The sequence below is a fragment of the Pyxicephalus adspersus genome, chromosome 10 (assembly GCF_032062135.1).
Source record: "Pyxicephalus adspersus chromosome 10, UCB_Pads_2.0, whole genome shotgun sequence".
Lineage (NCBI taxonomy): Eukaryota > Metazoa > Chordata > Amphibia > Anura > Pyxicephalidae > Pyxicephalus > Pyxicephalus adspersus.
The window spans coordinates 51,794,331-51,805,364 of NC_092867.1; the positions used below are offsets into that span (position 1 = coordinate 51,794,331).

General features: G+C 37.8%; 1 protein-coding gene across 2 annotated transcripts in view; it reads left to right on the plus strand.

Moving 5' to 3' along the window:
- Window positions 1-8,400, plus strand: part of TNKS1BP1 (tankyrase 1 binding protein 1) — a 58,883-nt gene extending 50,483 nt beyond the window's left edge. For both annotated transcript variants that reach the window (XM_072424367.1, XM_072424366.1), the window contains exons 8-10: window positions 1,031-1,179; window positions 3,396-3,496; window positions 6,494-8,400. In XM_072424367.1, coding sequence (XP_072280468.1) covers window positions 1,031-1,179; window positions 3,396-3,496; window positions 6,494-6,581 — 338 coding nt within the window. In that variant the 3' untranslated portion in view covers window positions 6,582-8,400. The remainder of the gene's footprint in view (window positions 1-1,030; window positions 1,180-3,395; window positions 3,497-6,493) is intronic.
- The last annotated feature ends 2,634 nt before the right edge of the window (window positions 8,401-11,034 follow it).

An 11,034-nucleotide genomic window follows, 5' to 3' on the forward strand; every position in this document is an offset into this window, starting at 1 on the left:
TCCTGTACAATGGATACAGGTTTGAAGTCTTTAAATTCTTGAAAATAGCATTCATATAAAAGGCTGTTAAGGTAAAAAAGTAAAAAAATTCAATATCAAATAAATAACATTTTCCCAGAGATTTTATATATATATATATATATATATATATGTTAACCCACACCTAGCTGTAATCCCGAGTGTGACTCGGGGTGGATTTTACCTGCAAATAGCGGTAATCCCGAGTTGCATTCAGGATAGCTTTAACTTAAAAAAAACGCCACTTACCTTGCTCCGTTGTCGTCCCCCGTCGTCTTGCTGGTCCCCGCATCTCTGGATGCGCAATGCAGAGACGTTCTCCGGGGTTTCCCAGTGACGTCAATGCATGCATCGGTGGGGACAGGCAGATTGGCGGGAAAATTCAAATAATTTTGTATTGGATTCAATACAAAATAGCTGTATTGAGTCCAAAACAAAGAAATTTTCTATATATATTATACATGCTACTGTACACTTACATTACATGTTTAACTATTTTTTTAATTTTGTTTTTTTTAACAGATTTTTGTGTTTTTTTATTTAAAGTTTATTATTAAATTTATTTAATGTTGGACATATTTCTGTGAGTTATGCCTAAGAATTATAGCCTACAATGTAAAATAAATTTCCATGCAAAAAAAATGTTACCTGAATACTGTTGAGAGCTGTGAAAGCAGTAAAGAGATTGGCCACTGTCCTCCCCTCAGTGATACGCCCCCTGCCTCTGATTGGTCACAGAGACTGTAGACTCCTCCTGGCCCCCAAGGATAGATCTTGCCAACCTTTTAATGATGACTGGGTCTAGGAAGAAGGATTTCACAGTACATAGCCCTAGAGATGTAGATACACTACAAGAGAGGCCTGTTACAGAAAGTGGAAAATAATTCAACAGCAAGTACAGGCAATAAAGCATACCAGAAAAGAAGATATTGGCATGTGATTCTAGCGACAGACTGCATATGTAGTTTTCATACTTAGGGTATATTTTCATATTTTTTGTACTTTATTTTAGAACCAAAGAATGCTGTGGAATTACAATCAGATGAAGAAGAGAAAGATGAGACACCTCCTGATGAAACTCCAGAAAATTCGCCATCACCAGTTAAGTCTCCCAACAAAAAGGGAATTTTCGCTGGAATAATCTCACCTTCTCTTCTAAAGGTAAATCTGTTGATAAGTAGGGTTTAAAGCACATGTAAAAAGGGAGACAAAAAAAGTCTTCAAAAACTTCAAGGCAACATTGGTGTTTTAAAAGGTCTGTTGTATTCAGTACTTCATAGCTATACAGAGTTCAGCTAAGCTTGTGCAAAAAATGGATGCATACAATCTTATCTCAGAATATACACATAAATCAATTATAGCTCCATTTTCCAAAGTGTTTCGCAGTAAAGGCTTCCTCATGGGAGGGTTGAGAGTGTACTGTATATACAACAGGAAAAATGTAATTAGAAAAATGCTTATGGCTGAAGGAATGATATATGTTACAATTTAAGTTTTGAAATGAAAAACAGAGGACAGTAACGTATATATGTAATATAAAGAAGGGTATAGTATGATGCATTATGGGAATAATTTATTGATTTTTGCATCTGCCCACTTACTTGGTAAGATTGAGATGCAGGGATTTAGGCGATGGAGAAAGTAGCAAATAGTGTGATGTACTGACTGTCTCTGAAGAATATCCCTGGATGTTAACTGGGTATATGTGAAGTTAAATTGGAAGTAATAGTACTAAAAAATAAAAGTAGAATGGAAGTGGGAATTTGGGAATGAGTTAAATAGGGAATAGCCAAAATTATGAAACTAAGAGATTGCCCCTGATTCATCAAGCAAAATCGGATTATCGGTCGCGCATTCGTATTAGCGATCCGAAATCGTGCGCGATTGCGCTATTCAACAACTGAAAAAGCTCGCGCACGGAGCCGCGCTTATCCGACAGCTTTTTACTGGCGATCATGCATTATTTATCCTCACATATACCCAGCTACCATCAAGGAATATTCTTCAGAGACGTACACCACACTATTTGACACACTTTCTCCATTGCCTAAATCTCTGCACCTCAATCTTACCAAGTAAGTGGGCAAAAACCTCAATTGTTACCATAATGCATCATACTATATCCTTCTATAAATGTATTATTTGCATGGACTATAGTACAAAGTTACCTGTGGTATACAACTGACCTTTTAAAACACCAATTTAGCCTTAAAGAGACATACTTTTGTCTCCCTACTTACATGTTATTTAAATGCAAGGCTTGGCAACTTAGCAATTTTGTAAAGTTATGCTCTCTGGAGTTCTATCTTCCTAAAATTACTGGTTTTCAAGAAAAGTATGTATCAACATTATGCTGACTGTCCAAAACTGCTAAGATCTGGTTATCAAACGACTGATAAGCAGTTTTGATGAATGACTGAAATTTTTGTGAAAGTCATGCAGATTTGTATATATTAACATAACACGAATCAATGTACAGCACATGGGTTGGCATTTAATGTTAATCAACAGTCTTATAAATACACAACAGTGTTTATCAGGGTGGACTACATTTTGTGCTACATGCTGCATTGGGCAGCTCAACTAAATCAAAGCACTGAAGAACACATCTTTGAGGACTACAGAACCACACTTCACTTTTTTATAGAAACAGGAATGGTAAGGACCTCTTTTGTCCCATGTTGTTTGTGTTGTCTTGATACAAAAATATGAAAGAGTGTTGTCATCCTAGGACTAGAAGTTGTAGAATCACCAGCTGAAAATAATGGCAAATATTATTTAAAAGAAAAATATATGTAGCCAACACATCTACGCACTGGTCAGTTGTAAAGTTCTGTTTAATATTTGTACACTAACTTGCATCTGCTAAGTTATGGCCGAAATATTATTGTGCAAAGGGAACAATGGTGGATAAGAACTGGTGACCTGAGTATGAAATGTTTGCTTGTGATCACTTACCTGTGACAGTTCAGCAATAGTTTATAGTACAAGTAAGAAGGTTATGCCTGAATTCAAAGGTGGTGCCTCCATGAAAATGTGAAAGGATATCCTGAGTAAATTTAAAAAAAGGCCTGGAGAATCTAAGAATGTTTCCCTTTTTTTAGGCCCTAGAGATGGTTATGAGTTAAAATCCCAGCAGATCAGCAGTTCAGTTATGTCAACATAACTAAATGACTTGATTTCTGCCTTCTGACTAGCTGATTAGATATTTGCATTACAAGCAGTTGAACCAATGTATTTAATTGGCTGGTGTGTATATAACTTTTATGAAAACAATTTTATCTATTTCAGCTTTATTGACCTATAACAATCTTTAAAATTGTGCTGACCTGTAACAATTTTTTAAAATTGTAAACTTATATAAAATCAATTTACAGGGTCGCCTAAAAACTCGTAGCAAAACTATTGAGGATGAGCCTGTTAAACCCCAAACAGAAGAGTCAAAATCACCTGTGAAAGAGAAACCAGAGTCACCTGGGTAAGAATATCTGTGTCTAGACAGAAACATACTGTTATAAATGCACCGAAGGCAACAGATGAAGTTTTTACAGATAAAGTTGCTCTTGCCACCTTCCAGTACCTCGTCCCTTGCACAACAATCACAGCAAACGGCTACAAATAACAGTTCATGCAGCTGAGTGTAAGTGGAGAAAATCCGGCCTCAGGGCTGACTTCATGTACTACAAAGCCAGACTACAACACTTTAACACTGAACTCACTGTCACCAAGCAAAATGTTTTCTCCGCTTTCATTTCCTCTCAAGCTTCCAACCCACACAGCCTCTTCTCAACAATTGACTCCCTCCTAAACCCCACACCTGCTCCCCGCACAACAACTTTCTCTGCCAAAGACATGGCCACCTACTTAAGAGATAAAATTGACAAAATCAGACATGAGGTCTCTGCTCACTGAGCCTCTGAACCATATCCTCCCCTTTTACCAGTAAATCATCACTTGCCTCCCTCAGCCCTGCTACTGTGGATGAAGTCTCCTCTCTTCTAACATCATCTCCATCTACTACCTGTCCGTTTGACCCAATTCCCTCTGATCTACACTGTGCCCATTCCACCACACTGGCCCCTGTCCTAACCAAACTATTCAACCTCTCCCTCTCTACTGGTATCTACCCCTCCGCATTCAAAGATGCCAAAATTCTACCTATCCTGAATAAACCCTCACCAAACCCCTCCCTACCTTCCAGCTACCATCCTTTATTCCTTTTCCCATATGTTTCTAAACTTCTAGAGCACCTTGTCTACAAAATGACTCACCAATTACCTGATCACAAACTCTCTGCTTGACCCTCTCCAGTCTGGTTTTCGAACTGCTCATTCCACCAAAACAGCCCTTACTAAGTCTCATGGCAAATTTTCCCTCCTCCTTGTCTTGATCTTTTCTCTGCTTTTGACACTGTTAATCACCCACCTCTAATACAAAACTTGTGCTCATATGGTATCAGTGGTACCGCTTTCTCTTGGTTTGCTTCCTAGCTGTCTGACTGCTCATTTCAAGTTTCTGTCAATGGTAATTCCTCCTCTCCCACTCTCCTCCCTGTTGGTGTTCCCCAAGGGTCAATCCTGGGACCGGTTCTCTTTTCTCTGTACACCTCCTCGCCCTAGTCTCATATACTCCTTTGGCTTACAGTACCATCTGTATGCTGATGACGCTTAAATCTATCTGTCCACCTCTAGCTTGTCTCCTTCAGTCCTCGATAAGGTCTCATGCTGCCTGTCAGCCATCTCATCATGGATGTCTGATTGAATCCTGAAACTCAACCTGGATAAAACAGAACTCATCATCTTCCCTCCCTCAAATTCTAAATTCCCCCCTGACATTCTTCTAACTGTTAACAACACTGGTATTCCTCCCTCATCAGGCATGTTGTCTAACCCCGTCATATTCAGAACAATTCCAAAATCCAAAATCCGCCCCTATCAGTCTCCAGAGACCAACAAACTCTTTGTCCATGCTCCTATCATCTCCTGTCTAGACTACTGTAACATCCTCCTTTCTGATATTCCACTAACCCAACTCTCTCCTCTATAATCTATTATGAACACTGCAGCCAGACCCATCCATACTTCCCAGCACTCCTCTTCTGCTGCATCTCTTTGCAGTTCTCTTCACTGGCTTCCATTTCACCTTAGAATCAAATGCGAGCTCCTGTGCTTTGCTTTCAATTGCCTCCACAATTCTTGTCCCACTTACCTTTCTGACCTGTGTAAAGTCTGGGGATAAGCTTTTCACTAAAAGTGTGTAACTAATAAAAAGTCTTTATTGGGATAGCTAAAAAAACAGCTTCTTTTCAGCAACTCAGGGGGTATAAACAAAACCGAAAATGGCTTACATCAGCCTAGTGTTGTAATTGTCCATAGTCCATCAGAACGTCCCCACGATAAAGATGAGTCCAATATAAGTCTCTCCTAAGGGTCTAATCTCCAGCCTGGGGTTTCCACAGTCCATAAATCAACTAAATCAAGTCAGCATCAACAGCTTCCCATGTAACAGCAGTTACACCAATTCTTAGCTTGATTTCCCCCACAAGCTTGTTTGCAGGCTACTTCCTGCAATTCTACTTCCTCTCCCCCTTGCACACCTGAGCCCTTATGGGATTCCCACCTTCCTGCTGGGCAGGTGCAACTCCTTGTGTGTACACAGTTTGACTATAGAGGCCCACCCATTCCTTCCCCTTCCGTCCGGAGTCCGGGTCCCGTGACAACTAGTGTAATACAGCAACATAGTTGCCTAACGAAAAAATAATCCCGGACTCCCTTCCAAACACACCAGTTTTAAGGACCATCACCCATATATAGGGGAAATGTACTCCTTCCCCTGTTGGATCTTTATATATTTATTTAAAGGAGAAAAACACAGAAAAGGGTCCTTATGTTCATGGAAGAGTCACGCAGCATATATCTGTAACTTGAATGGGAAGCTCAATTTTGGCAGGAAATATTATGGATCCTCTAGCGTCTCTGGTAAAAGAAAGAATAAAAAATATTCACTTCATAAAATAAATAAAAATTATTTACTATATCTAGCACTCTCTCATGCATAATGACGCGCTTTTTAATCCTGTGCTATTTTTTCTCCAGGCTGAATGTAATTGAACCTTCCCCCTCTGCACGCATGGTATAAAGGTTCAGCCTTCTACCTTGGACTCATAGTAAAACACTGCAGTGTTGTGCTACATAATTAAAGGTGTTACTCTTTGCAACATTTAGCATCCAGCAATAATAGAATGTCACTGGTCTAGAACAAAAACACTTTAAAAAATGTGTGTATAGATTCATTTCTAAAAGTGTTTCTCCAATGGAGGGAGGCTGCAAAGAAATGATTCTGATTTTTAAAAATTAAATGTGGTTGAATTGACTTGTTAAGAAGAATGTATCAATAAATTCTTCTTAACAAGTAATTTTGGAACTAAAAGGACTCTGCATTATTTTACTGAACAATTGGTATTTGTTTTTTTCAGTCATTCTCTGAATTGGTTACATGCATTGAAGAAAAAGAAAAAAACAACCAAAGAATCATTTAAAGAAGAGAAGAAAAAACCAAAGTAAACACTACTCAAAATTTGCAGATTTTATTTCCATTAGTATAATATATATTGTTTGCAGGAAGATCAAACAGGTGGTAACATTTAAATTTCTTGCTGTGACACTCTGTTATCCTATCAGCATCCATCCTGCATTGAAGTGTGAGATTTGCCATACATTAGATTGCAATTGGTTATTACCAAACAAAATTCATCTATTTACACTGCTTGCATTTAAAAAAGAAATGCATGAAACATTTATAATTACATAGCTACATTAATTTGAACATGTGGATAAAACAAAGATTTTAGTTTATCCAAGTCAAATTTGCTTAAAGAAAAATATACACATTGCAAATCTGCACAATAAGGCCTCTTTCAGATGTGTGGTCTAAAACGATGTGGTTAGCCACTCCTAGGTGCCCCTATATATGACTCTTGACTCTCATTTAGTCTCTATCCAGTTCCATCAATATCATAGGCTTGCCTTTCACAAACATTTTATTTAAAAAAACCCTTGGCATTAAAATTATTTAAAAAATAATAATTTGTGGACTGTTTACCAAAAATCGTCCCGATAGCACAAGGAATGAGAATAAAACACAATACTTTCTACAAATGTTACCTGCTGGAAAAAAGCTTTTTTTATTAGTAGACTGAAGGAACCATTGAAGGTTATATCAGAATTACAATATACAATACAAAATGCAATACAGGTTACAAAATATGTATTTTAACTTTGTATTGTTAAGAATTACGTAAAGTTGTTGACTGTCTAAGACAAAACCACTATTAGCAAATCATTTTTCTCATGCTTTAACTGTTCTTTTTTCTGGTCAAAAGGAGGATAGGGATTAGCAGAATGTATATCTCAGATAAGATAGGTGGGAAATTTGGGGCTAATTGAGTCAGGGTTCAATTCTCCAAAGGGCTTCAAGATCTTGATTATGCAAAAATAATATCCATACATTTGTAAAATACTGTATGTTCTTGATGCTTAGTCCAGGTCCTGTAAGCAAATTCCAATATGATTTCAGATCACATATTTTCAGGCAACACTGCTTGGCCCAAATACCATTTAGGCACAGGAAGCCAGTCAGTAACTTTGCCTGAATTCTAATCCAAAGGTGGAGGTCCTTTGTCACCTGTGAAACAGTGATTTCTTTACAGAAGTTGGATCTCTAAATAAAATCCCAAGTAAATGTGAGCATTAGTGATTTCTCTGACTGGCGAGTGTTGGACCTTTGCAAAAGACCACTGCTTTTACACAGAGAGCAAGGACCTTTTTTCACAACCTGCAGACAGAATAGGCTTTCCTGCTTAGACTGTAACTATTTTCTAAAGAACATTTGAAACATGCTGAAAGTTCAATTGGCTTTTTAGGAGTGCATTGTAGTAGCAGATACCATTAGATTGCTGGTAGGTTATTAGACCTGCAAACGAAATCTTATGAAGATAGCATGAACTGTAGTTCTAGTTCTTTTGTTGTAGCAACAAAAAAATATGCAGGTTGAAAAAAACACCAAAACAGGGAAGACAGCACTATGCTTAATCCCAGTGTGATCTGGTGGCCATAAGAGACACAGTTGGACCAATATTATCATATAGATGTGCGGCTTTTACACTATGCTTAAAAAGTGCAATCAGTTTCATCCATAGGCTAAACAATGGTACATATACATTGTAAGCCTTCTTTTCTTGCATTGTTTATGGGTACTTGGTAATGGGTTTGAGATACTCAGATATACTCTTTATTATCTTGTTGCTGTCCAAATCACATACTGTCAGCATAAACTTCATTTAAGTGGCACATGATGTGGTCATTAATAAAATTGTATAGTATATTCTGTGTCATGACTATCATTTCTCTGGTTTATAGGTTGATATACATTAAATTACCTAGACTGTGAATGTAGCTCAAAGAAATTAAACTAGTTGTGAAGATTGTCCTGCGGTTTTAATGGGGGATCCTGTGCAGCTTTACCAAAGGTGCCCTTTCCAGAGAAGGGGCACCCCAACCCTCGAAGGGCCCAGTCCATTATGGGAGAGAAAAGAGATATTAATTACACTGGTCAACAAACATTTTCTTACCAAACAGATTAAAGTCATTTTAGGTTATGTTTGATGCACATATTGGTATTGTTTTTTCTAGATTGGCTCTAGTTTTTGAAATAATGACCTTAATAATAACCTCATAGAAAATTAATGAAACATAAAAATTAAGCAAAATTTAACTAGATATACCTACATATACAAAATGAATTTTTTGCAATACTTAATGTCAATATATTCTATATTCAGTATATTTACTGAACTAATCACAAAGAAGTCGTTAAAAAAACTCAGTTTGTATGATTTCCTTTTATGCTGATGATCAGGACAATCATGTTGAAGACTCCAGCAGTAGTCTGCCATCATGTGTCTATCCCATGTGCCCTGATACCTTTCTTCCATCACCTTTATATCTTTATGGAACCTCTCCCCTTGTTCTTCACTGAAATTGCCAAGGTTTTCTGGAAATTTTTGCAAATAGCTATGGAGGTAGTGTAACTTTATGCTCATAGTAGTACCCACATTTTTAAAGTTTAAGAGCAAGTTTTGTACCAGTTCTTCATAATTTTGTGCTTTATGGTTACCCAAGAAGTTCTTGACAACCATGACATAGCTGTGCCAGGCAGAAGCTTCAGTATCAGTCATGTAACTTGAGAAATTTGAATAAATTACCAGATTCTGAATCTGGAGTCCATCAAAGATTCCTGATTTTAATTTTTCAATACTCAATCCAGAGAAAAATCTCCAAATGTATTTGAAGCAATCACTGTCTTTGTTCAGAGCTCTAACAAATTGCTTCATTATTCCCAACTTTATGTGTAGTGGAGGGCGAATGATTTTTTCTATGTCATCCTTTGGCTCGTTAATGATGTCCGCTGCACCTTTTTTCATGTTTTCCCTTGGAGGCCATGACATTTTTTTTCCAGTGATCCTGCTTTGCTCTACTAGCCCACACGCAGATGTTACATGGGTACTTTATGTATCCATTTTGCTGTCCAAGTAGGAAGTTCACCATTTTGAAATCAACACAAATGGACCATTGGTGTTTATGATAGCAAAGCTTTTGCAAGTCCATTTTGATATTTTGATATTCTTCTTTAAGTTGTGTTGAGTGACCAATTGGAATTGGTGCATACCAGTTGCCATTATGCAGTAAAACAGATTTCAAACTTCAAGTGGAGCGGTCTATGAAAAGTCTATTGTAATTTGCTTTTAAATGCTTGATCACAAAAAATATAATAAATAATAAATGTAAAATTACATCTATTAGTGTATAAACAGCTTTGTCCAGTGCCCTATTTTACAAGTTGGTCCACCATTAGCCCTGACCTTGATCTGAGCTTTTCCTGACCTTTTTCTGATTTCCATATTTGAACACTTGTCTCTGACCTTGAACATTCCTGACTGCTTACTGAATACTTGACCACATTCACCAAGAAACTTGTCATCAGACAGTGAAAGTGAACTCAGTGACGAATCTGAACTTGAGGTCAGTAATGTGCGCCCTTGGTTCACTATTGGCCTTGATGAGGCTCAGGCAGCACCCCCAGGATTTCCATTTACTGGCGCACCTGGTGTGAAAATTGATGCTGAATGCAACAACCACTTGGCATACCTGCAATTGTTTCTGATCAATGAGGTTATTGAAAAAATAGTTGCTGAGACAAACAGGTACGCTGCACAACAATTAGCTGCTCCACACCTGAGGTTTGCAAGGCAGAAAGTGGGAACAAGTGACCAAAGAGGACATTTGGCTGTTTCTGGGCTTAGTGATACTTCAGGGAGTGGTGGGCAAACCCCTGCAGAAGTGGTATACCAATAAATTACTTGCCACTTCATTCTTTGCCACAGTCATGCCAGAGTACAGATTTACCCTGATCATGAAGTATCTACACTTTGCCAACAATGAAGAGTTTGATAAAACTACTCATCCTGCACCAAAACTCAAAACAATTTGGGAAGTATCCCAAATGATTCTTAAAGATTTCCAACAGACCAATGTGCCAGAAAGAGACACCAGCATAGACAAATGTCTAATGGCCTACAAGGTGAGGCTCAGCTAGGTGCAATACATTGCGTCAAAGAGAGCACAATTTGGCGTTAAATCCTACATGCTGTGCAAATCGTTAACTGGCTACATATGAAATTCCGTCCTTTACACTGGAAAAGGGACAAAATTTAACCCAAAATACAGCAACTATGGAATGGCAACATCTTTTGTACTCTGACTCATTGAGCCATTGCTAAATCAGGGCTATTGTGTCAAAACCGACAACCTTTACACTTCTCTTGAACTTTATGTGTTTCTTCTGCAACAAAAACAGATGCGTATGAAACTGTTAGGACTAACCAGCGCAACTTGCCATCAATGTTTTCAATAAAGAAGCTGAAGACAGGAGAAATGGTTGCCGGTCAGAAAGGCAAAA